This window comes from Telmatherina bonti (genome assembly GCF_933228915.1).
Source record: "Telmatherina bonti genome assembly, chromosome: 11".
NCBI lineage: Eukaryota > Metazoa > Chordata > Actinopteri > Atheriniformes > Telmatherinidae > Telmatherina > Telmatherina bonti.
In genome coordinates this window covers 15,278,860-15,306,597 of record NC_136629.1, presented here as the reverse complement: position 1 = coordinate 15,306,597, position 27,738 = coordinate 15,278,860, and the positions used below count along the sequence as shown (strand labels likewise).

Genomic DNA, 27,738 nt, shown 5'->3' with positions numbered 1-27,738 from the left:
AAGCAGGCACCCCCTTCACTCACTGGAAACGTATGAAATTGACAGTGTAGCATCTGATGTCAAAGGGCTGCAGCAGCCCCTTCAACTAAATTATAGTTTTAGTTTAACAGAAGCCAAAAAGTTACAACATACTACCAAAATGTGTAACTTAATGGACCAGAATTAGCAACTAAATGTTATCAATACCTAATCGTAAATCAGTCGGTTCTCCAAAAACCTTAAAACAGATTCTAGTTTATTTGTAAAGGGATACTGAACCAGTTCCCTTTAACTGGTGTGCCATAAGGAACAGCAGGACAAGCCACAGTTTGAGTTTTGAATTATTTCATGGTTGTTTCATTGCAAAGCAGGAAAAGCCCAAGAAACACTTTTAGTTTGCTAGTTTACCTTTCATCAAATGCGACTTTGACTGTTTCAACTGTAGGGATCATCGAATAAAATAAAATGAATAAATATAAATTTTAAAAAAGGCTTGAAGTATACGATGTTATTAAAGCAGGATTAACATTGTGCTATAGACAATGGATGCTGGAAGATTAAAGGTGAAATCTCCTTACAGGCACACCAACAGTACACCACTCACAGGCGTCACCTGAAGTACTGGTCGCGTTTTATTTCACCTTTAATTGCCTCACTGCATAAACCACAAGAAGTAAGAGTAGTAAAAAATACTTTAGCTGAAAGGAAATTCTTAAAAGTGGAACTGACTGAAAAGTTCTGAAAAACAAAAATAAGCAAATTAAAAAGAGGGGTAGGCGTGGGGGCTATGCCATGATCCCTACAAGTGAAATTAAGTCATTATCTTAGTCTCTATTCAATAGATCCTACTGACTGCAGCCTACACCCTCTCTCTGTTCAGTCAAACAGATGCAATAGAAACGGATGAACAGAATTCAGTCAAAGGGAATTTAAAAAAGGGTAGACCTTGTGGAGGCCTGCCGTCAAAGCCTAGCTGTGTCAAGATGCACAGGATGACACACCCCTTCTCTTCCTATTACAAGCCATAAACATAATGGAACATTGTGATTAATATCAAAATAGTCACAATTTGAATTTATTACATTAAAAAAAAAAAATCTGAATTACTGCAGTTACTAAACAAAAAGCCAAATTTTCAAAGTACTTTGAAGTTGCGCATTTTTTAAACCATCAAGGAACAAATGCAGAATTTGAGGTTTTTACCTTATCTTTCCTCTATTTATTCTAATGCCTAAATTCAATTGGCAAAATGTTAATTTAAATGTTAATTTAATGGTCAACGTCAACCCAAGACATTAGTAAGTTAATCTGATTGTTAAAAGCGATCTTAAACGATATAAAGAGAAAACGTTAAATTACTTAGAGGAAGTCCATTATAACATAAATGTCCCATTACTGTTGAGGTAATAGAGTTTTGACCTTGCTGATCAATCTTTTTTGTTAATGTAGTTGAAAATGTTTAAATGCATTTAAAAAGATTTTTCAACTTTACTGTCAGTTTGCCTTAACAGTTTTTAATTGGTAAACACAGTTTTATATCATTTTTCAGTATTTAAACTAGTCATAATTTAAATAAACAAATACAAAGAGTTTATTAAACAGCAAGTAATGTACAGCAAAAAATATTGAAAAATAGCACTGGTGCTTTATATGGCAGGAAACTATAGGGTAAAGGTTGCAGAACTTGATGACGCATTCTAAAGCACACATTCACCTATATATTTTTATCTGATAAGTTCAATACCACCCCCCCCGTTTTGTTAGATTGCTGTTGTAAAACTAATAGAACAAGTTTTAATAATAGAACATGCATCTGTATAGCGAATCCTAATTAGGCTACAATTCTCCAATTAACTTTCAAAATAATCTAAGGTTATATGTCTAACTAGCAAAGCAGAAACAGGACAAGACATGAACTGCACTTTAGTCTCATTTAGCTAAAGGGCAGTAAAGCAGGGGGCTGCATGCTAGTATGCTCAAACTTCTGCATTTTCTATTGCCATTTGTTGAATGATGCCAGCAAAGATCAGCTTAGCTGATAGTTGGTTGGAATAATTACAAAAGAGGGGTAAAAAGTTTTTTTTCACCAGAAACCAGAAGCCCAGACTTCTACGAGCCATACATGGTATTTAGTCTATATTGCAAGCACACAATGCCCGCTTTTTATAACTTATTTATCCAAAGAACAGGGGTTGTACACGGAGCACAGAAAGTATGAGAAAAACTGGACTAGGATGAATTGTTTTAAATCTGCTATGGTCGTGCACACCCATATTATGTGACTGTATATAAAGCTTCTTTTGACAAAAACACTTGAAGCATATTTTAGATATTTAAATGCATGGTAAATGCAAACCACTGTGACTAAGTATAACTCCTTATTTAATAAATCCCATTGTATTTTCCAAAAATAGAGCTCGTCCTCAAAGCTAATCAAGTTTCTGTGCACCACTGTTTTCTGCAATAGGGCAAGCTTACTTTGGTGTTCATGTTCTGGGAGAACTCAAGGATGGTGTCCACTCTTGTCCAGGCATCAGGGTGCTCCTTTAAATGTGTCAGCACCTCTTGTGCCATTCTTTGCTGTGAAACAAATATGGTTCACATATTAGACTGAAAGCTAAGACTTGAAAATACAAGTAAGAAAGCACAAGATCAATATAAAAACTTATTTTATAATAGAGTAAGTGAGAGTGTGTGTGTGTGTGTGTGTGTGTGTGTGTGTGTGTGTGTGTGTGTGTGTGTGTGTGTGTGTGTGTGTGGGGGGGGGGGGGGTTGGAGACACTATGATTATAGGGAGACAAATAAACCCAAAACTTACCTGTGGTCCCACCCCGTGATATAGGCAGTTCACCACATTATCCAGTAGGTTGATATCCAACTTCTGGTTGAAGTCCAGCAGCTGCTGTGCTGCATGGTCTGCTAACATTGTCATAATTGCTGGCATAGAGTTCTGTAACAAGGACAGCAGAGGGAGGGGTCATGAGAGCACAGGACACATTCAATGGGCAAAGTCATGTGAACTGTGTGTTTGGAAATGGGACTAAACAGCTGACCATGTCAAAAACATCCCCTACACCCATCAGTGAGCTGTCATTTTAAGACGTTTGTTCTATCACATGCTTGTACATTGGGTAAACAAAAGAGCAGAAATAAAGGCACAAGGCACTCTAGATCTATTTCCTGACTGGTTTTGCAAGAAGGAACAGCTAACCCTCTTGATCAGTGGCTGGTTATATAGCAAAAAAAAAACTGAAGTTAAACTACATTTAAATAGAAACGTAGGAGACTTGCAGTTGTATTATCTTTAAAGATTAGGTCTACATTGATCATTGAACGGTTCAGTAAACCTTTAAATAGAATAAATAAAGGGTCAATAACATTACCACAGTTTGTTCAAACAACAAATAATACACCAAACTAGTTTTTGCAATAAGGTCTGCTCAGCTCTTATGATCAAGCAACTTCATCTTGGACAACATTTTAAGGTTTATCGACCCACGTGTCGGATATACTAGGCGACGTCACAATGTTTACATCTGCAAAGTAACGGAGTTCTCCAAACCCGAAGCTCAGCACAAATATCAGGTAGGAAGGATTGGTTTCTACAATAACTCATCATATATATATATATATATATATATATATATATATATATATATATATATATATATATATATATTCTGTTAATATTTACATGAACTTTTTGTTTATTATCACTATAATCTTTCTGCGCCGGTGTAAACAGCGCGCACGAGGCACGAGCTTACTTCTATCAGAGTGCTAAAATTAGCCACCAATTAGGCTACATTTCCAGCTAGCTGTTAGCGTGTTGCAAAGAACAGGTCACATGTGGCCCTTCGCCGCTCACTACAACCACTCCCACCAAGGATGCCAGGGACGGAGGACGCCCATGCATTGATGTTAGTTCCCTGTAAAATCACCACGCTGTGTCGGGGGAAGTTTTCGTGTTTTCTGGAGCGGAGGCTGGAAGCATCTCTCGTCGTCTTTTACCATTTTAGACGATGGATAAAGTTAGCGCCTGCTAATGCGTACCTAGCAACATCAACTTGACATCCGTTCAGATCACGCACACGAGTGATGCTGCTGTGGTGGGAGAAGCGAGGATTTCATCATACAGCGTTTGGTTACTTTTTCATTTGCTATTTTGCACTTTGAGTCATGAAGTGCAACCCCAGCTAGTGGTGCATCTGGTTAAGTAAAGTTACTGCACTTTCTCTGACGTTAGCTTATCCTTATAGAGGTAATTGCTAGCAGCTAGCGGGCAGTCGAAGGCTACTTGGTTATCCCGCTGATGCTATTGCTTTTGCTTTTTTTTTTTTTTTTTCCAAAAGCACTTTATAAGGCTATGCAATTTCAAATAACATATTTATACCTTCAATAAAAAAACGCATTTTATTCACTGCAAAAGGTAAAGCTAAGAAATGTTAATCACAGCATGGCAGGTTTGTAGTTCACCCCAGTTACCTACCTAAAGTCCGAGGCTCTTGACTCAAAAGAGTGGCGCTTGCCCAAGAAGCTACAAAATATAGTGAGTACCTCAGTATCGCTGATTAAAAAGAGATTCCTAATACTGCAGCGTTGACTATCTCCAGCTCCAACACTGAGGGATGTTTAGCTGGAAACAATTACTAAACTGGAAACTACTATCACGGCAAACCCAGTCTTCTATCGCTCCGATACATTTTACGAAACAAAGTAAACCTTGATTCAGTAATGAATTCGTTACTCTTTTGATTTTCCAGCGGGGCGGTATAGACGATGTGTGCCTGTGCCTCCTCTCCTCTCTCAAGCAACTAACTCACAACCGGTTGAAACCGGTTCAGACTGGGAGATTCCATCTCGGTTTAGTTTTCAGCCGATGGCGCCGCGTAAAGTTTGGACTGGAGGTTACGCCCGCAGAGCGCGCTGATTGGCTGCGTCTTCGGCGGAAACCTCTTACTTGACCACCCATTGGACGGTTGACCTGTCAGTTTATTTCAATTCGCTCAAGCGCCCACGCGACTACTCCGCCCGGAGAGAAAAAGAGGGCAGACTCCCATGCAGAGAGCGGACTTCTACATCGCTGTTCTGTGTCGGCAATAGCGACAAACAGAGCGAACACTTTTTTAAAAAAATGCTACTCTTGAATTTAAAATGTTATATATTAGTCTGGTTCTTAAATGCGAGGCAGCGTGAAAGCGAGCGCGTGCGTTACGAAGCGCCAAACGAATACAGTGAAATCATTTCACCCTTTTATCTGTTTGGTGAGGGTCACGTTACTTTAAAACATATCCCAAATGGACAGTTGGGGGTACACAGGACGACTGAATGATACGATGAACCGCAAGTGCCATTCATTTGCCTGTTGCTTGTAAGCTGGTAATTTTCCACCAGCCACGAGTGGGAGTGGTTACACGATCACGAACGCACGGGGTTAGAAAAGCGACCTGGAGGAGAATTTAGTTTCCTTTAGTGGGTGACAGTGCCAAAAAGAAAAGGAGACTGCAAATATATGGTGTCAGTAGCACCGGAGACGAGACGTGTTATCAGGCATGGTGTGTATTTAGCGTATTGAAACGCCATATACGTAGAGCACCGCTGTCAACCGAGGATGCGAACATGACGGCGGCTTTTTTTTCTCCTCTCGCTTCTGTGGTCACGTGGTGTAGCGCGCTACTTGATGGAAAAATACTGGATTTGGTGTGTAGCGGAGATGGTACACAACCCAATAAAGTCAGAGGATTTTTCGAAGGGCGTTTTGGTTATTTACCCAGCAACACTCGTTCACTCGTTTCATTTGAAGTCTGTACAGATGTATACATCTCATTTATGTTTTTTGGAAGTTGTATGTTGTCAGACTGCACGTGCAAACTCCTTTTCAGTCCGTTTCTTCTTTGAATATTGTATTCATAGTTTCCACTGGTTGTCTCTCTGCAACTATTACTCTACTGATATGTTCATATGCCCACAATGCATGTCATAGTGCATTGCGCAATACCTTTTAAAAGTAAGTGTAACTCAAAAATTTAGATCAGTTTATTAAGGCAATTTAAGTTTTGTTATTTCACCTGCTCTGTCCCATGTGTCAAGTGTCCTTGGATCAGTCTCACACCCCAGACAGTTGGCCTATATCCGAGCCTTTGTTATTAACAAACAAGATTTCAAAGCCTATTATCTATGTGTGGATTCATGAACGCCATTTGCTTTGCCCTCTGTGCTGCCACATTCCTGGAGTCCTCCACCTCCGATATGACAGGCAGCACACTTTTCTAGACCCAAACAGGCCTTTCTGCTTTTGAGGAATTTAACAGTTGGTGTGTATGTGTGTGTGGAAGGGGGTGTACCTAAGTTGAATGAAATTTTATATAAGTCACACGTCATGTTAGATAGGAGATCTTTACATATATTGTGAAATATTCTACAATCAGAAGCCTGCTGCAACTCTTGTGGTTTATGATTTACATGTCGTGCATGCTTACAGTTGCACACAATCAGTTATGCAAACAAAATAACAGCCAGTTTTTCTGTTGACATCACTCAACAAAGGATAGTCATTCATTTCAACCTGCATGTCACTGTGTGTGTATGGATTCTCAATCACAGCCAGGTGCTTTAGATGTCGCATGCAGTCACTTGCTGTGAAGTTACTTGGATTTGCAAGGTGCTGAAACTTGTATTATGATTCAGAATCAGAAAAGGATGGTTCACTGATGCCTTCCACTGTAAAGTAGGCCAAACTTTATAAAACTTATGTCATTCTGACATCATTAGAGGTAGATGTAGTACTATGAACATCCACACCTTTTCATTCAGAAAAAGTTTGTTTAAAAAAAAAAAAGTTAGCTGCCCTCTCAGTCTACACAATCCACACATCTTTCTCTTAGCACTCTGCAGGAATTTATTGTCAAACATGGGAAGTTTAGAGGTAAGCGACGTCAGTCAGGCGCAGGCTGGTTTAATCTTGTTCTGTCTGGTTGGGCCATGGTAGTCCATTTACATATATTCTCATTGCACCACACTAGGGGGCTGACCTCCATGAGGCAGTCAACTTTTTCTTTTCTTTTTTTTCTTTTTTAAAAAAAAAAAGAAAAACTTGTAATTTGTTGTGCTGGGTCATCCTGATCCTGTCCCGCAGCCTGAATGGTCTTTGTTGGCTTGTAGGGCTGTGTCAGGAAAAGGAGCAATGAAAACCAGTTTTTATAGTCATGGGTATTATTACACAATATCACCAATGTGCCACTAACAGTCAAAATGTTTTAGATTACCAGGACATATCAAAACAGTGCAATCATTTGACTTACTTACGCTTGATGAGATCTGATTCTGGACAAGAATGTTTGTAAACAAACACTGGCTTTTTATGAGCCAGTCCATGTTGAACCCAGAACATTATATAAACAAATAACAGCGCCATCTTCTGCAATGCAATAGTTTGGAATTAACATCTGCAGAATGTGATCGTAGTGTGCCCTCTTCTGGAGAAGTCCCACACATGCTTTTAGCTGTCACAGATGTCAGTGAGACTGAACTAAAATTAAGTTAAATAATTATCTAATGTTTGATATTTCTTTTGTATAGAAAACTTAACTTCTTCTGTTGTTACTTAACTTATTATACATATAAAAATTACAGACTTTAAATCAAACCAGTTTAGCCTTTTTGTCATTGTACGATTGGTGACAATGCTCAACTACGTTTTAAAAAAACTAATTTCAAGTCTATTTTTCTTCCTTTCCTTACAAAACAGCAGTATTTTATTTATAATCCACAGAAATTATGTCAAATGTTAAATGTGAGATTTTACTGTTTCATAAAAAATACAAGTTCATTTGATTTGATGGCGCACTGCGATGACTGGCAAGCTGTCCAGGGTGTACCCCTTCTTTTGCCCAAAGACTGCTGGGATAGGCTCCAGCTTCCCCACCACCCTTAATTGGACTAAGCAGTTAGGATAATGAATAATTGAATAAATGATTTGATGGCAGCATCACTGAAATTGGCACTGAAAAAAGCAGAAGAGCATGTTGTAACTATTTATGTTAAATGTAAAATGATAAGGTATGAAAAGAGCACCTTAAAGAGGCAGAGTCTCCTAAGTGAAAACGGATTGAAGTTCAGGAAACTTAACCAATTTGCATCCACAATTGAGTGGAACTTCAGAAAATTGTGCTTGAAATAGGGAAGACTAACTCATTGGCTCATTAACAAAATTATTTGCACATACTTTATGTGGGTGGGTTGTTGTTTGATATGTCAGAATTGTTGTAGTGCAAAAAATATCCATGAGGGGGCAAAACAAACTAGTACCAAATCATTTAAAGCAAAGTTTTTACCACATGGTTATGCAAAATGTCTCAAAAAGTATTAAATCGGATGTATTAGGCATTAAGGTGTTAAAAAAAAAAAAAAAAAGGCAGACTTCTGTCATGGAAATCTGAATCAGAATTGAGGTTTACTTTCACAAAAGATAAGTACAACAAAATTAAGTCACTGTCTGCTAAATACATACCGGCATGCTATAACAATGGCTCGCAACCAATGAATTAAAAGCCTGGCCTTTAGGTTCAAATCACATAAACAAAAAACACAGTGTTCAACAATTAACACACGACCCGAGATGATGTAAAAAAAATGTAGCGTGCATGTGCATAAAGTAGCTGAGTGATGATTATTAACAATAAATACATAGACAGAAACAGTTTTCCTTCAGCAGGGTATTGGCTCCTGGGTAACAATTTGTTTTGACTCTATTTTTCCTGGACTTCATACAGATATAGCATCTATTGAAGGCAGTATCAGACACGGGATGGCATGTATGTAAACTGTCCCAAGCAATGTTTATTGCTTTATTTAAGCAACAAGTATTGTCATCTGTTGCTCACTGCACTGTTAGTAAAGTTTCTCATTCCATCCATGAAGGTAGGTTAAAGCTCTCTCAAGCAAAGAAGCCATATGTAAACATGGTCTAAGATAACCTGAGAACTTTCCCGATTAGATTGGTCAAAATTATAATTCTTTGTGGAAATAATGGATGCTATGTTCTCTGGTGTCCAGAGAAGGGTCTTCCAAAACCTGCATCTCTGACAGTAAGGGGGTACATTAGGCACATAAAGGCTTAAAGGTATGTTTAAGTTTTAGAGCAACATATCCTCATAGCCAGACATTATTCAGCAAAAACAATGCACACAATATATCCATAGCAACAGCATGGTGCTAAACTGGCCTGAGAAGTCCAGACTTTTCATCAAATTAGAACGTCTGACATATATAATGATAGATATGTCAAAGCGGACCAAAAAATGTTGAGCAATGACAAACCCATGTCAGACATGAGTTCCCAGATGTTTTTGCAAATGCTGCTGTCATCACAGTGAATGTGAACAAATATTTCCTTAGACAAAGAAGAAAAAGAAAGACTCATGAATTATTATTATTAACATGAGGTTTTGTAAAATTGTAAAATGACTTCTTGTTCTGTCCTCCAAAACTAATGCATGCCTGCGTTCACCTTTTGAAATCAATTAGACGCCTACATTTTCTGTTATATGAAATTGTCTCATGGTCAAAATTGTACTAAGAAAAAGCCCACACACTACAGCATTTTCCATTGCAAACTATCATGTCTATATTTTACTACATGAAATTATTTCTAATGGAATGTTACACAACTGTATAAGGTTTAATCATGCAGATGAGGAGAAAGGTGTGTGTGAACACGGGCATTTTATCCCAGATTTTCCAAGTCTGAGCCCAGCCAAGCCAGTGTTGTTGAAAGAATGAACTTCTTAGGGTTACGCGTAAAAAGAAAAAAACATGGTTATGTTATATTTTAATGGAAAGTAATTAGATATGGCCCTGCGATGGACTGGCGAGCTGTCCAGGGTGTACCCTGCCTGTCACCCAAAGCCGGCTGGGATAGGCTCCAGCTTCCCCGCGACCCTGAATTGGAATAAGCGGTTCGGAAAATGAATGAATGAATAATTAGATATGTAGATTTAAAAAAAATCACCCTTAAATATTAACAAATACATTTATAACTCATCTCCTCAACGATACCCCGTGTCAAACAAAAGGCATGGTAACATATTGCTGTCTGACCATTTCTGTTTTTATTGTGTTATTACAAAATGAAACAGCCTAAACCTTCATGAGGGTGCCAGCAGAATGTAATTTGGGGATGCCCCAGACCACCTCAGTATGCCTAAACATTACTTGTGCTTAATACTTTATTTCATACTCTCCAATTTTCACATTTGCATTACTTGTTGTTGGCTTACATCACACTGGATGCCAGTTGGTACCTGACATGGATACCATGCTTTAGCTGTGGATTTCAGCCTTACTGGGTTTGCAGATGGTTTTGTATCAGTTTGCACTTGAGGCCATGCCATGTGATGCATGCCTTTATGGCCTAGTGAATTTGTATTTGTAAAGGTGTGACATTTCAGGGCCACCGTAGTGACAACGCCAACAGAGGAGACAAAGCTGACCAGTTTATTGTCTTTGTGTTAAATCAGAGCACAGGTACATAGATGTGCAAAACTGCAATCTTCACATGCAACAAGCTGTAGCTTGTCTATGACTTCTTGTTAGCGTTGTGTGTGTGTGTGTGTGTGTGTGTGTGGGGGGGGGGGGGGGGGGGGGGGGGGGGGGTCCAATTAAGATGTCTTGACAGTTAGGGTAGATTTAAGTACTTTAAGGGCCCCCCTGGTGGCGTGGGGCTCCATGGAGACAGCTTAGTTTGTTCATCCCTTGGGCCCACTCTAACCATAACACAGTCCAGTCACCTGTTGCAAAGATGGATTTAAATTGGATGGATGGATGGATAGATGGATGGATGCATGGATAGATGGCTGGATGGATGGATGGATGGATAGATAGATAGATAGATAGATAGATACTTTATTCATCCCCAGGGGGAATAATTCAGGATATTAATTGATATATAGGATAATTCATATACAGGATATATTACTTTCACTACTTTGTATGTAGTGAAAGCTGCAAACAAGGGCTTTGTGTGAATTTTTTTGTAATTAAGGTAGACTTAAAGGTAGGAATGGTTTTGTGTAACCATTTTCTCTGAAAACTTCCGAAATTCAGAATCACTTAAGGAAGTTTTCTCTGACATAAACTACAAATCTGTGCCAACCAGGACTCCCATTTTCCTGCAGTGGATCTGCTCAGCATCTCTTCACTGCTTGGATATGTCATTAATATTTAGGTAAGTGTGTTCACATTTTTTGTGGAAAAGTTAAATTTCCATCTTGAATTTAATAATTGAATCATAATATTTATTAATTGGACAGTTTCCTCTCATACCATAGATATTTGTGAAAAATTGATGCACATAAAGGCACTTCTGCCAAAACTGAAGATGCTGCAACAGCTTGGATTAAAAGTATTGGCAACAAAAGCTTTGCTGTATCGAGAGCCAGCTAGAAACAAAGTATTCATGACCATCTTGAGGAGCATGCCACCAAGGAGACGGCCTACTCTACGGACAACCTGCTTCCAAACTGCAGCCAGGTAATGAGGCGTTTACACTACTATGAGGATGATTTTCTTTGTTTTCTTTAATTAAATCTTTTGGATTTATTTGGTTGGAATCTGACTTGTGTGCACAATAACTAGTTTTTGTTGCTCAACTTTAAACTCCAAATGTTATTATTTTTTTTCTAAAATCAAAGGAAATGAGCACAGGTGTGTCGTGCAAGGAGACCAGCATGCAGCTAAACTCTTTAACAGCACTGGCTTATGTTTTGTGACCTTGATACAACAGTAATTATGCTACCTGCTCAATGCACAAAAAAAGGCTTCATATCATTAAATACCTGCACTGTGTCTCTGCAGAGTGGGAGCCATTATTGCAAATTAATCAGTGAAAGTATAACAAAACTATTCTAAACCATTACAGAAAAAAAGAAATTAAAGTTTTACATTTTAAAAATATTAAAGCTTCACACTGCTGTTGAGGCAAATTTTGGATAAACTCTAAAGTTCCCATATTATACACTTTTTAAATAATTTCATATGGTGTCAGAGGTCAAAAAATATTTTTCTTTCAAAGTGCGTTCCCCCAAATTTAGACTTGATCCTTAATTTCAGCTATTCTAGAAGTGGCTTTGAGCTTTACTGAGAACAGGCAGTTTCTGTGTCTGGAACTTTAAATGTTTAAAAGCTACAGAGGAAGTAGTTATTTCCCTTCATGAGGTCACAAAGAGAAAGATTTCAGACTCAGAGTTCAAGCTCACATTCAGTAAAAAGTGGAGCAAGCAAGTGAGAGACTGACAGTTTGCTCTTTTGTGGGCCACAAATTATGGAGACACATATGACTTAGAAAACCTTTAGAAAATGAATTTTGCATAATATGAGACCTTTAAGGTAAAATTGTTTGCTTATAAGTGTTGTGTTAGTGTAAAAAGATTTTTGGTCAAACATTAAGTACAATAGACAGCATTTTTGGTTCATTACGGAAACTTTTATTTTTTAAACTAAACATAGCATTACAAGTGAAGGGATGTTAATTTGGTGGATTATGAACTACTTGGGATTGGCAGAGAAGATTTAAAAAGTTTTTCATGTGTTCAGCTCACACACTCAACTCAGCCGTTATTCCCATAAATGTTCTTTCCCTACAAACGTGGTTCCATTTAAAAGGGGAGCAAACCGGCTTTCCCGTGGTTTAATGTTTGGCACAAAAAACATTATTATAATAAAGAACTAATCCATTAAACATCAGTTTTGTTAACAGTTGTTCTTAATTTTAAGTTTAAATTTATTTTAAATTGTTTAGATAATTTACTGTAAAAGATTTAATTCCTGCAAGAACGAACAGACAACAATAAGTTGGGTTACACAAGCAAACCAGAGCACATTGATCCGAAATACAAGTGGTGCAATGCTTAACATTGTTAGGCTGATAAAAACAATGGAATTTTCAGGGACATGCAGCTTTTCCTTTGTTTGTGACTTTAAATATATTTGATTGCATTGTAGTGGATTATTATTAATGATTATTAATCATATTTTACATCTATATTATTTAAAAGCCCTGCACTTTGTTGTGTGCTGTACCTCTGAACATCGGCCTCTAGATGGACCTTTGGTCACTGTTAAGAAAGCCTCACATTGAGATTTTGCACACATTGCAGTGGATTGTTTTGTAACAATGAAAATAATATGAATATCTTTAGTTATATTATGAGGTTTTATCTGCTTATCTATAAAAAAAAAAATCCATCTGAATGGATGGATTATTCTCCTCTAATAAGTTGCAATCTACAAAATGTTAATGAACAGTGAATAAAAAGGTGCATCATCTCTTTTGCCAACATAAAACATGTCTACTTATAGTTTAAAGACTTTTCTAGCTACAGAAATCACATAGTAGGCCACATTTATAGTTCAGCAAATATGTTAAAGCAGCTTTGGTGACAGACATAAACTCACGGGCTGAATTAATCCTAACTTGGCAGAGCTGAGGATCTGACCTTTTTCTAGCACATAACCTCAGGGTGCGTTCCCACCAATTGTTTGTGTGTACAGTAGTTAATTTGAGCAGTGGCGCGCTTACTCCCTTGGCCCAGTTTATGTTGTCAGGTGACAGCATTTAAAATAAAGTAACAGCAAATACCAAGCAACACAGCTGAAAGTGTGGCGCTCAGTCCAACAGAACGACCTCAGAAAACCTTGCAAACTGCAGGAGACGAGCTTGAAATATCCGGATTTTGTGTGGCTTCTTACCATTCATCTCACATGGGATTTATTGATTGCATCCGTCCATCTATCTGTCAATAATAGTTGTGTTGAACCCTGCATCAATTGGTCTTATGTTGCTTTCATGTTTACTCACGGCGTTTAACCCCCTGCTGATATCTCTCACTGTCTGCGTGTCTTATCACCCATTGTTGACATTTATCTTTATGATACTGACTAAGTGCCTGCTGGTTTCTATCCCAGTATAGTTAAACTGATAATCATTTCTGAGTTTGACGTATTTGAGGCTCCAGGACCAGAAAAAGTGGGCCACTGCTCAGCTAGCTGGACATCCAAGATAGAGGCTGCTTCAATTTCTCCTCTGCCAAGGTTATAATGTCTGTATCTATGATGGCTCATTTCAAAATAGCAAGTATTGATGAATTATAAGGATAGCAATCAATGAAGTTAGCTTTTAACTATTATATTGTAAGCTTACTCCATGCTGGTTCAACATCTGCCTGTCTGCCATCTGCTCTGCAGCTGCTTCAATAATAGCTTGCAGCTGCAAAGGAGGGAAAAGATGGGGAGGGGGCATTTGCATGTGGAAGAAAAGACCTAGAGGGGGCGAGGGGTAAAAGGAGGGCAAGCAGGCAGGCAGGCGAGCCAGGAGGGAGGAAGGAGGGGGCGGTGAAACAGAGCTGTGATGCAGACATTGAATCACATGAGCAGGGATCTGTTTACAAACTGAGAGCTGTAGATGAGAAGTGGAGAAGAGAGACGAGGAAGCGGGGTGAATGTGAGAGAGAAATCCAGGAGAAGAGAAGAAAAGAGGGTGTGAATTAGCGTTAGCGGCGCTGTCCTGGTGTGTTTCATACCTCCGTGTTTTTGGCATTCAGAGCAGGAAGGCAGAGGGAGATATGAGGAACTGTTTTCCACAGACTGCTCGCCTCCATCTGCCTGCCTTGTTGGCTGGCTGGCCATGCTGCCGGGGAACCCAACCATGTTTTTTGCCTTTGTTTCTCTATAATTAGCCTCAGCAGGAGCCAGAGAGAAGGAAACATGCAGATTTAAAGGAAAATCAACATGGACATCTAAAAGAAGACAAGACAGGAAAAGGCTGAGGAGAGAAGACAAGGAAGAGGGACGGAAAAGCCTAGTGACAGTAAAAAAAAAAAAAAAAGAAAAAGAAAAAAAAGAATCAGTGACTGCACTCAGCCAGTGGCTTATAACTGCATGGGATTCGGAGTATATTTCTTCATCTTGTCAGACATTAGTGCCCTCTTACCCTCGCGACTCCACACTGGTTTCTTTGTCATGCACTGGGAAGGCACAAAGGAATACTCAGATCTCTGCCCCTGATACATGTACTGTTGATGAGACCGTATCACATTTGTGAGGGGAAATCATCACACTGAGGGATCAGAGTTCAAATGGGACACTGGATATTTAGGGACGATCCTCTCAAGTATCTGGGAATCTCTATTGAGCTGCCTAAAGTCCACACCTGCACCAGCCACAACTTTTAATATTAGTTTTGTCCAGGCAACTATCTCTGAAAAGTTGTGGAGGTTTCTGACAGTGGAGAGGTCCTGACCCCAAACATTTCCTGGGTTTACCATCCAGACATCTGCATGTTTGATGCATCCTGTTCAGTGGTGTTACGGTAAGTCTTGTGTTGCCGGCTGCAACGCCTTTTCCTAATCTCATAAATGCTGAATGTTTTCCCAGTACACCACACAAGCTGCTTCTTGCACAGCCATAAATATGATTGTGACTCAGTATTCACACCCAATAACAACCAGATGTTTGAGTTGTAACAGAACTAAGAAAGCAAATGTTAACAAATGTTTTAAAATGTTAAACTTCATCCAACAGAGAGTTCATCTGGGAGTGTTTATATTTTAATTCCAAATTAAAAAAAAAAAAAACAACATTTGCAAAATCCCTAAATGTTGACATATACAGTTAGAGTTGAAATTTTTTTGTTTAGAACTAAGCAAAAACAAGAGAGATTCGCCCCAGGGCACTGAAACATGGCAAGCTACTGCTTTTTAGTAAATCTGTTGAATAAATCAAATGCAGAGCTAAATTTCACAACTGGAATTAATGACGTAGAAATTATTATTGGTTGGATACATCCTAATTAAAAACAGAGTAAATACAATATTGTCTGAAGCATGTATTCTACATATCTAACTGGATTTAATTGTATAGTCTTCTTTAATATAACAATTTAAAAGTATATTTTTCCTAAAATTGTTAAATTAAATGATTTTACAGAGAATTCCTCTAACACGCATTACTGCCTTTTTGTTGTCTAGCAGCTGATTTATTTTATTGTAGTCTTTACAATCAGAGTCATTCGGACCTTTTTTAAGTAAGTCAAAAGCTCAACGTGAGACTTTTTATTTAATTGGAAAAATTCAGGTTAATGAACAGCAGAATAGAATGCACAATGTAAACATGCTAAATTTCAGCAAAACTGCAGTTTCAAACCTGGTAAGAAAACTAAACAAAACAGAAACCCAAGTACAGATTAAATAACTACATATAGACATAAAACTGAATTTTATTTTTTTTTAAAATCAGCAAAAACAGAAACAGCACAAAAAAAAAGCTCGATATTCCCTCAGATACATCCAAACATGTCTAAATGGTTCCACATCTCCTCTAGTGGTGGCTTGGGTACTACACTTGGGCTTTTCTGTCAAAGATTTATTTACAGGAAAAGGGTCAGGGCAATGTCATTTACCGCTTATTCCCATTTAGAGTAGTAGTAAAGCTGGAGCCTATCTCAGCGATCAGCAGGTGAGAGGCAGGGTATAGCCTGGACAGGTTGTCAATTCAGGATGTTAAAATGCTGAAAATGATATACCCTAATCTCATAATTGTGTGGATTTTTATCCAAAAAGTTATGGCAAAACTAATAAGAAACAAAGAGAACTGTATGTTTTGACAGGGTATATAGGATATGTGTAGGTCAAGCTACATTTACTGGCCAGTTTATTAGGTCCACCTTGCTAGTACCAGGTTTAACCCCTTTTTTCTTCAAAACTGCCTTAATTCTTGATGTCAACCAGATAGTCCTCAGAGATTTTGCTCCATATTGACATGAAGCATCACACAGTTGCGGCAGATTTGTCGGCTATATATCCATTGTGAGAATCTGTCGTTCCACCGCATCCCATAACTGCTCTGTTGCACTGAGATCTGGTGGCTGTGGAGGCCGAGTGACCGTGAACTCATCATCATGTTAAAGGAAGCAGTTGGAGATGATCTGAGCTTTGTGACATGGTGCATCATCCTGCGTATCATGCTACATTGTGGTCATAAAGGGATGGACACGGCCATCAACAATACTCAGGTAGGCTGTGGTGGTTTAAACATGACATGTTAGTACTAGGAGGCCCAAAGTGTGCAAAGAAAATAGTAAATGAGTCGGCCTTTACAGATTCCCCAGAATTATTGAGGGACAGAGCTGTGAGCTTAAGTATTCTGATTCGTAGATACATATACCTGCAGTGATCTGCACTTTGCATATAAACCAGTGTGTGGCTGCAAACAAGATTATTTTACTTCTACAAACGTAACTTTGTATTTTGATCATTTAAAAGATGGACTGCAGGCGAGGTCCGGGGTCTTTGAGTACTTCAGGCAACATTCAGCGCAGCATCTAGTCAGCTGAAATGTACCAGAAATTTGTGGTGGGGTGAAAAATACAAACCATGCAGATTACCAGGAATAAACTCCAGTTAACAAAAATGCTTGGAAATGTCAGGAAAACCCCCATATGGCCTAAACCCCTTGACCTGATAAGCACCTCCAAAAGCAGCACTTCTCTATGGTTCGTCCACATCAACCCCCACATTAAAATGCCTTGTATTTCAGTTTTAGTCTTTTCCTTTAAAACCTAAAATTAAATAAACTTTTTTAACTTTTTTTTTTTTTTTTTAAATCATCCTCTCTAAACAGAAAATCCAATCACCAAATGTCCACGAATCCTAACAAAGTGGCTCGTGAGAGCATCTTGATCTTATTTCAATAAAAGCATACCATGCAGGAAGATTCTATAAAAAACAACTATCACTCTGCCTTCCTCAGCCACTGCCTTAGTTTTTAGCCTGACTCTGTCAGGTACAGACCTGTTTATGCTACATGCATCTGAACGGTGGCCTACCTTTTAGTGCTCCACTATCAATGATTTACTAACATCGTGCTAAGATTACAGCTGCCTTCTCCTTAACCCAAACCTCCTGCCAAACAGTCTACCACAACCTTTTAGAATATACCCCACTGTGGTGACCCTGCCAATTAGAGAGAAGCTTCTGAAGCAGAGAGCTGTTGTGGCAGTACAAGTTGTGGCGCCTTACCTCAAGAAGGAGTTCATTGAGACTGACGTGTGCGTATTGGAATGAAAAGTGCTGTGTTCAATCCCCTCTGGTTGAAGAATACTTCTCTGCCCCCCCAAGCCCGATCTCCAGTGAGTAAAGCGAAAAAGCGAGTGGGGCAAATTCCTGCGTGACATAAATGGTTGTAAAAGTTCACATGAAAGAGCTTTGTAGACTGAAATGGTGCTTTTGAGAGACCCACATATTTAGCCATTATTTGTAAAGGTTCTTTGGAAAAGCCAGCAATCATGTGGACAGCAAGCAGCAAACAACAAATCGTATACTTGTAGCTCAGCTTTCACCAAAGTTCAGAGCTCTTCAGCTAAAGAATCCCTACAGTGTAAGCGGTATTAAATTGCAATTTGAAACAAGAGTCTTCACAGATGCAGTGAGGAGCATGTGTGCCAGACCTTACCAGTTACAAAGATACCTTTGCTCAAGTGCAGCCACCAAAATCTAACCCTGTATCCTCTACTCTCGGGGAGGCTGGAAACTGAGTAAGTGTGAGATTTATGGATTGGGGGGTTGTATGCTGGGATATGCTCGTAATCTGTTTGGACAATAAAATCGATGACAGCACATAAAAAGTAATTCAGCTGACCCCTACAGGGTTTAATTGGTGGGTTATTTCCTTCTCTCACAATCTTAAATATCACAGCTGCATGTTTTAACCCTAATTTGACTATTTTTTTCATTGTTTCCCATGAAGAAAAAGTGCAAGAACACAACACTGGCATATAAGCCTCTTATACCATTTTCACGATGAGCGGGATAGCCTACAGCTGCTTGTTTAGACATTCAGCAAACACAGTAAACAGACAATTTCTGTGAGACCTTTGGTCTACAGAGGCTGTCAGTAAAAATATAAACATTCGGTGCAGCTATTGCACCACTGTGAATTTATATCCAGTTCTGGCTGAGTTTTAAACTTTCTTCATGTGTTCGTAAGGAGTTTTGATTTATACGTTACAAAAACATACCATAAAGAAATTGGCCATCAGGACCATGTTTGGGATTTCTGGTTAAAATCTACAGAAAACAATTTCCAGCCCTGAAACAGCAACATGATACAGGCTACGTGTTACGTATAGAACAATGGAAGAACCAAAAACTACTTATCTAATGGAGATTTACAGCTGCTTTCCATGTGTTGTGAGGAAGCAATGAAATGAGAAATTACCGGCTTCAAGGTGAAGTTCTATTGTATTCCATTGTCTCGTAATTCCAGGTAAGATAGTGGGTGACGTCCTTACCAGGTAGTTAGCCCTCCAACTGCATCAACTGGGAAAAAACAAACCCTCCAAAATAGCCAATTTGTGAGCAACAACAGTTGCTAAATAAGAAGAAATCGCAGACCTTTTGTAAAAATGTGCACCATGAGAACATTTTGCCATTTAATGATTGACAAACTACAAGTGTTGACATGATTTTCCCATTATAAGTAATTATCAATGACAAAAACTCTGTTTACACTTTGAAATAAATTTAACAAGACAACAATGAATACAGGGGAAAAGCTAGATGGAGAAGTTAGCACAAACTAGATTTAGCACAAATTACTAGGAGAAATTTATAAAATAAAACACATGGAAAAGCATAAACTACAATGGGAAGTTAATTCAAGCTACAAGAAGAAGTTAGCATCAGCTACAATGAGAGATGAGAGATTAGTATAAGCCATATGAGAAGTTAGCGACGTACAAGGAGAAGTTGGCAAGCTTCAATGAGAGGTTAGCACAATGATGATGGTGAAGTTAGTAAGTAACCAGATACCAAAAATGTTGAGCACAACCATGGCCCAAATGTGCATTTTTATTTGGCTCAAATTTGGCCTTTACTTGTGGCATTGACTGAATGTATGACTGCCAAATTTAGCCACATAACCACCACATGTGGCCCACTAGGAAATTGTCATAAGGTGGGTTTCCCACACATCCTGGCCCTTAAAATACTTGCCACAATTACTTTACAGGCCGTTAACGCACATCTGGCCCACATATGGCCTGCAGGAGACTCACCATAATTCAAGCCGGGCTAGCTGCTGACAGCTGGGCCACTCAAATTGGATTCTGTAAGCCTCCATATCTAACCCGAACATGTATTTACCTACAACAGAGATTAAATCAGTTTATTTAGACACAGATCATGAACCCCACAAATCATGCCATACACAGATATTGTTGATGTACCCTACCGTTTGTACTAAAACTACCTGTCATTAGCACCTCCTATCTTAAGCTAACTTTCAACCAAACAACATTCAACCAGTATGTAGCATCATGTCACAGGGCAACGCATTGCTAGGTGACTGAAGCACAGCATGTGTGTTTATTAAAAAAAATACACATCTGTCTGGTCTGAAAGCGACACAAAAGAATACCTTTGGAAAGGGAGAAGAGGAATCTGCCAGTTGAGGTACAGTTCTCAAGAGGCCGGTGATGACTCACTGACTTGCCAACTCGCCACACTTACTGACTTGCTGCCTTGGGCGGAAACCGCCTGCCCTGCTTTGCTTTGGTCACTGAGCTCTGCAAGCATTTCTCTGAAAATAAGGCGTGTACTAATGGGTAATGTAATGAAAAACCCATGTGTCTTACTTTCAGTGAATGAGCGTTAACAACCCTGATCATAATTTTGCTACTGCTTGGCCTTAACAATAGTACGCTAACATGAAGTCTCTAAATTTGGCATTTATCATTTGAATGTATGTAGTGGTGCTATATATATATTCATACATCCCAATTCACTAGATGAAGAAGAATGTGTTCACCAGAGGTTTTATAATGCTAAACCCAAGAGCAAATGTTTTCAAGAGCAAAGAAAAGTTTTAGGGGGTCAATACCAGATGGAGTGGGACTTTTAGAAATTAAATTGTTAATTAAGCTAACTCGAATGTCAAAGGTCTCAGTGTAACTCCAGAACTGAGTGGGTCTTTAGGGTACTACAGACACAAAAGAAGCAATTCAGTGATGAGAGCGTCCAGAAAGGTCACATTGCCATGAAGAATGCAAACTATTTATGTTAACATTGTGTTGCTGTGTAATAAATAGTGAGCGCAGAGGAAGCATTCATTGTGTCTTGGTGATTTCTGCTGGGTGTTATATACAGTGTTGGATTCTGTCTTTGTGTCTGTGTTTGGGCTGTTCATGTTTAAAATATTACATTTTCTGACATAATGCTGCATGCTTGTGAATACATGAATGTTTATTTGTGTTATTGTCATCAGTTCATGAAAACAATATACTAATGTTTGTACAGGCTGTTGTAGTTTAAATGCATCGTGAAGACTTCTGTAACATTATAAATAAATGTACTGTTTTATTCATCTCATCATCAGGGTGTCTGTGTGACTTTGGACTGCAGGACTCTGACCCTTACTGCAAAATGACTTCTGAACAGCTCTTCCACCTGCCGCTCAACGTTTACATCATCATCCTGGGCATTGGCCTCTTCATCCTCATGCTCAGCCTCATCTTCTGCTGCTATCTGTTCAGGTACACAATGACTAAACAAGAAGGAATCACAAATGTGGGGTGAGAGATCAACAGCTGAACAAAACTAACTTGTTCCTGTGAATCAGAGCTCATTCAGTCAATCTTTCTTCTATTAGGATTTTTTTTTTTATCATCATTTGGCATTATTTGGTTAAGGGTGAGCAGGAATTAATAAAAATGAAGTCAGCTCAGACAAAAAGAGCACTTCTTTTAACCCTAGACTGCGTTTGAAGTATTGATGGTAGCTCCATTTTACTACAGGAAATAAGTATATGTACAGCCTGACATCTTCTCCACCAAGAAGTGAGCCCTGCTTTAGGCAGTTGCAGCCAGACTGTAATTAGGCCAGCATACTGCTGTCAAATGTATGGATTTCTGGGGAAGCATTTTAACCCTTGTGCAAGAGGTTATGTTTAGGTAATTTATGACAAGTTATATATCAATTTCAGATGTTAAAGAGATAATAAAAAAATGATTGTGGACTGTGACAGCATATTAGTTAAAGTTAGGTGTATAGTTAGACCCTGGGTATTAGATAAGGTTGTGTTGGTGACCTGGATCAAGAACTTGATCAACAACATTTTGGCCAAAACAATGACAGTAAAAAGTCCAGAAGTGTGTTGGCAGACTGAAGTGGAAAATATCTTTCATCAGTCATGTTGGCTGGATAAGGATGAGCAGTTAAGATCATTTGGAGGAAAATGTGTCTGGAAAACTTGTAATTCAATCATTTTTAAGTACATTTCAAACCAAGAAAATTTTTCAGATTCAGCAGCCAGTTAGAATTGATCAATGAATGTGAAGGAATGGCCAGTTTTTCATGCTTTCTGCAACAGATCCTTTCCCTGAGTGCACTCCTTTAAGTGTTACAAGATCTGCTTTGTATGAGCTAAGAGGCACAGGCTGCTACTTGAATTTGGCATTGTGCAAATTCCAGGATGGCTTCAAGTATGTAGAATCTCAGCTGATTCATAAGGCATGACGAGGCATGTCCTGATGGAGACAGATACGGAGTCCCTAGACATATTGTATGATACAATTATTACGACTCAAAATGTCATGATGATGCATTTGTTTTTCCATTTCACAGACTGAGGAGACAAGGCACAAGAGAAAACTATGGCTACAATGAGGTAAGATATTATTATCATAGACAGTTTAACTATGGCCCCCCTGGCAAAAATAGAAACAGTAACAACAGAAAAAAGAAAACATTGAAAAAAAAAAAACCTGAACATTCAATAAAAAAAATGCAAACATTTTTGTTAATGCAAAAGTGTAATTAATAGTTTCTTCAAGATGAAATATAGGGAAAAGTTATGGATCACCATGTTGTTTGCATTTCTAAAGCAAACACCTACATAAGCTTTAATATGCAAAACAGCCTGCAGCTGAAAGAGAGTTGTAGGAGGACAGGATTGACAGGTCTGTTAAACTAGGTTAATTCAATGAGAAGTGTGGAAAAGAGTGTCAGTCAGCTGTATCTGAGACTTCGAGCAAGTATAAACAAAATGGAAAAGCTGTAGGATGGAAACATTCAGGTAAAAACATTTAAAAAAAATTTAAAAAAAAAAAGACACAAAGGTATGGATTTACTTCTAGAAAAGCCTAAATGTAGACCAGAAAAAATATTATTTTTATTTATAGATACATATGTATTGTATTCTAAAATTATCAACATTAAAAGTTATTATTGATTAACAATATAAATATTAAATTCAATATTTTATTCATTTATTTGTTATAGCTATTTATATGGGTTCAGCTTTTTAATTTAATTTAATTTAATTTAATTTAATTTAATTTAATTTAATTTAATTTAATTTAATTTAATTTAATTTAATTTAATTTAATTTAATTTCTGTTGTTGTTTGTCTTTTTACATGAAACCCAGAATGTTCAGCAGTAAAATCAATTGTTTTGCTTATGTCAGGGTTTATAGTGTCAAAATATGCTATGGTTACATTATGTTATATATACCTGCATTGTAATTTCTTGAATTAAATTTTTTTTTCTCAAATTTATTTTGACCAACAGGTGGTTTTAAAAGGAGCTGGGAAGAAGCTGAGCCTTCTTGGTGTAAGTTGAACACTTGGCAAAAGGCATCGGATAAGTGCTGTCAGAAAATAGTTAAAAGAAAAGGTTAACAGTGACTCAAGTGACAAAACTGTAACAGGATGAGGTTAAATTAAGACAGTTTTAAGCAAATCATTTACTACTTTGACGAGCTTTGGTAAGTTTGCAGGAGAAAAACAGGAAACTGTCACTGTCCAGTTACAGCATAATACTGTTGAAAATTTTCTAATCCGGTGAAATATGGTGAATAAACACATTTATGACCGTTAACTGTATGGTTTAATCAGTTCACAAACTGACACACTGTTGCAGTAGAAATAATCTGTACATTATTAATCTGACTTTGTCAAAAATTTAAATTGGTTTCAGTCCTTTTTTTTTTTTTTTCCAGCAAACATGTGCAGTGTGTTTAGAAGAATTTCGCAGCAGGGATGAGCTCGGTGTGTGCCCATGTTCTCATGCTTTTCATAAAAAGTAAGTTCCTTTTCTGCACTTTGTGATTATCATACTTTCATTAGTCTGACATCATGTTTGTTCACAGCTACAGTTGTGTAAAATAACTCCAGACAGGATTCATTTCATTAGCCCTTTCACAAGCTGGTGATTATGCAGCACATTTTATTGTTTTAGCTGGAGGCTTAAGATGTCAAAAGTCTAAAGCTGAAACCATGTGCATGCAACAGCATGCAGTCATGATGCCTGCTAATCCTTTGTTAGTGGCTCCACTGGCTTCTCAGCCAAAACCAGTCCACAACTTTTACAGAATCTTCCCTACAAAAAATTGTACCAAATTCCAAAGAGCATGTCTCGGCATGTTTGAACATGACCTGTTTTATTTTCCTCCGCAGCTAAAAGGAGGTGCTTTCAGACCAGTTTTTGACATTTCCACCTGTGCTCTCTCTTTCATTTTTGTCCTTTTAAAGGTGTCTGCTAAAATGGTTAGAGATTCGCAGTGTGTGTCCAATGTGCAACAAGCCCATTTGTCGCATCCAGCCCGAACCCCAACAAGCACCTGAGCGGCCACAAAGTCTCCTGGAGGTCTGAGACAAGGAAGTGTGTCCAGCAACGCTGAACCATTTCCAGGCATTTAAACTGTAACTGGACAGGACACCGTTCCACCGTCTGACAGTCTTTTTAATGGTGTAAATACAGTATATATATACATTTTCAGTTTTTTTTAAGCAGAGCAGAGCTGGAAGTGGAATTTAATATGAACATATGTATCAGACTGATCATAAAGTGTCAAAGACTGTACCTGGGAAATTATACGAAGGGACTCTGCAACGATGCGATATAGGAGGTAATTGTAAGGACTTTTCACCAAGACACAACATGGTGGTCATGATATACGGTAGCTCTAACCCTGCTTTCAATTGGCCTCGGAAGTCATATGTCAGAGCTGGAAATGACCACACGTGGGTTGAATTCCAGTTGCAAGTCATACTACCAGTTGGATATGCTATCTGGCCAGGCTAACTGTGGCTAGCAAAAGCAGTGGATTCTTATTCAATATTTTTACATCATGTATTCATCCAAACACCACAGTGTTGTACTTACCGATGGAGACTGGACGGTGTGACTGATAGACAGAGGTGCTTAGAAATGCTCATTACTACAACTGTTGCTCGTCTTTTATGCCCAGGCCATCCATGTGGGACTCTTGTTGGACTATGAGAATCAGGGCTGAATCTGACTTATGTAAAGCATTTCAGTTTAACTTTCTTACAGGGAATTATGAAGTCCTGACTTCAAGTTCTAATGGAGCACAGCATAATTACAATAAAGATCTTAGAGAATTGCCTAAAACTGAAAGCTAACATACAAGTGCCTTAAAGCCACATTTTCATTAAAGTCTACTAAAGAAATCTGTGTTAACAGGGTAGGACGTGTACTTGCTAATTCTACTACAAATGTGTTGTTAGCATTGTTAAAACTGTATCTTTTAGGAAGGTAAATGTTTGGATTTCTTTTCCTTAGACTGACAAAAAGAGAAAAAAAAGCAAAAAACTTATACATGGATTTAATGAGATATACAGTAGATGTGCGAAGAAAACACATATCGTCTCAGTTGTAAGGCTAAATATATCAGGACATTCCTGGAAAAAAAAATCTGGTCCTTACAACATCTTAAAATGAGGTAAATAGAACAACATTATAGCATATAACACTGACCTTATTTATTCAACAAAAGCTAAGCTAAACTGCAGATCGTATTGTGGGAATGACTAATTCACTTCCTGATATTAGCATGAGAAAAACTCATGTTGAAATAATCATCTTCTGTTTTGTCTCCCATTTTTAATGGAAGTATTTTGGTCCCCCCTTCTTCACAGCGTTTCTTCAGCTCATTGAGGTTGGTCATTGATGAACAGATCAGGCTGAGGTCTGAATTTTCACTGGGTGATCGCGACACTAGTCAACAAGTCTCTTTCAGCCATTCTGCTGTAGAGTCGCTGCTGTTAATGGGGACCAGTGTCTCTTAACCTAGTTCTTGCTAAGCTTTAGCTCACATACAGAGGACTTCGTGGTCCTTTCACTCACTGCAAGGTGTCCAGGTCCTGTGGTTCCAAAACAAGCCCAGATCATCACCCCCTCCACCACCCAGCTTGACAGTGGGTGTGAGTTCTGCTTTGCCTATGTGGTGTTTATGTTTGTTTTTGGTTTTATAAACCTTTATGGGCAGCAATAGTTACTCCTCTGAGAAACTGAGAAAACTGGGAAAAAACAAAGGTTTTATATAGCTGTTTGCATGTGCTGATGATCAGTGGATAAATTGCATGAAATCAGCACCACTTACTTGAAGTGGTGCTTTTACATTTATATGTAAAATTTGGCGAATATTCAGTATCAATATTGCTGTAATGAGCAATCATGCAGTCAAGTGAAGGGAACTTTGTATGTGATCCTGGGAACTGTTGTCCATACAAAACAACTCTCCATTTTTTTTATTAACCCACTGAGCTGTAAAATACTCCTCTGATTTACGCCTGAACTTCATATATCCATAGTGAAGCTAATGTCAGTCATATTGTCCAACAACTTGTGGATATAGAGGGCGTCACCACTTTGTGTAAACTGGGAAACAAAATGTGAAAAAGGTAGCACCATCTTGGCTGCAGTGCTCTGTCAGCCACCTTATTGACCTGGCTCTTGTGCTTAGCAAATTTAGTTCCTGCTGTATTGGCTTTCCAGCTGCGGCTGCTGCTTCTTTTATTTTTGCCTGCTGGCTAACATTAGCAGCGTTAGCTTCTTGCCATTATTTCTAAACATTGAGATGCTGGTTTTTCATGTGACACATCAAACTGGTAGTGTTCCCTATTACCATGCTATAGAAGGCATGTTTGTTCATAAAGGCCAGCGCCTTGGTGTTTTTTGTGCTGCCTGGTGGTCTTAAATTATTTGACACGACATCCTCTTCGCATTAACCTCAAATTTGCAAGTGTTGCTCACTGCTTTCTTAGTATTTCCTTTTGACGGCGTGAAAAACAACCACATTTTTTACACTGGTGCATGCCCTAATCAATACTGCACGGCCAAATGAACTTCGGCTTAGTTTCTGTTAAATAGGTCAATTGTTTTGTGTCTGAGTTCGTCTGAGATTATATTACTGAATTTAAGAACTTTTATGTTAAAGTTGTCCTCTGACTTCAGGTGTATTCAAGAGGTCATTGTTGTAAAGAAAACATCAGAAAGGGAACAGCATTCACCATCAACAGCTCACAATAGGCTATTGTTCGGATCCACATCAGAGTGATGAGACACCAGCCAGCTGTCATCAGAGAGTAAATATTCATAGGGCAAGTGGGGGTCAGATACTGTTGTATAGCTTTAAGCATGAATCCCTCATCCTGTCATTTGTGGACTCTCATGATGGCTGCGATGTCGGTGTGAATTGTAACTCCTGTAACTGTTTGCATGACAAACTCCAGCTTGCTCATTTCTTTTTTTGCCCAAAAATGGCAAAACACCTCCTGATGAAACTGAACTCTTTTGATCTTTTTCATAATGTTAAGGAAGGAGAATAAGATGATAATTCAACCTTCAGAAAACAACAGACCCCCCATTTTGCTCACAATGGTTCCTAAATATAGCTGGATATT

The 27,738-nt window shown here is 38.4% G+C and overlaps 2 protein-coding genes across 4 annotated transcripts in view; one reads left to right on the top strand and one right to left on the bottom strand.

Annotated features, from left to right (window-relative positions):
* Positions 1 to 4,773, bottom strand: part of xpo1b (exportin 1 b) — a 24,227-nt gene extending 19,454 nt beyond the window's left edge. Inside the window, exons 1-3 of the mRNA XM_079249015.1 lie at positions 4,469 to 4,773; positions 2,798 to 2,929; positions 2,458 to 2,559 (exon numbers count right to left, since the gene is read on the bottom strand). Coding sequence (XP_079105141.1) covers positions 2,458 to 2,559; positions 2,798 to 2,923 — 228 coding nt within the window. The 5' untranslated portion in view covers positions 2,924 to 2,929; positions 4,469 to 4,773. The remainder of the gene's footprint in view (positions 1 to 2,457; positions 2,560 to 2,797; positions 2,930 to 4,468) is intronic.
* On the top strand, positions 3,507 to 27,738 carry LOC306762514 (RING finger protein 122-like). 3 transcript variants are annotated; one of them, XM_079249019.1, is made up of 8 exons: positions 3,507 to 3,564; positions 11,135 to 11,203; positions 11,307 to 11,508; positions 21,406 to 21,562; positions 22,653 to 22,695; positions 23,600 to 23,641; positions 24,030 to 24,112; positions 24,562 to 27,738. In XM_079249019.1, exons 4-8 carry the CDS (start codon positions 21,453 to 21,455, stop codon positions 24,680 to 24,682), a joined length of 399 nt encoding a protein of 132 aa, XP_079105145.1. In that variant the 5' UTR covers positions 3,507 to 3,564; positions 11,135 to 11,203; positions 11,307 to 11,508; positions 21,406 to 21,452; the 3' UTR covers positions 24,683 to 27,738. The 3 variants fall into 3 exon arrangements, with proteins under 3 accessions (XP_079105145.1, XP_079105146.1, XP_079105144.1); XM_079249020.1 differs by having other exon boundaries at positions 3,533 to 3,564; positions 11,154 to 11,203; XM_079249018.1 differs by lacking the exons at positions 3,507 to 3,564; positions 11,135 to 11,203; positions 11,307 to 11,508 and adding an exon at positions 14,436 to 15,343.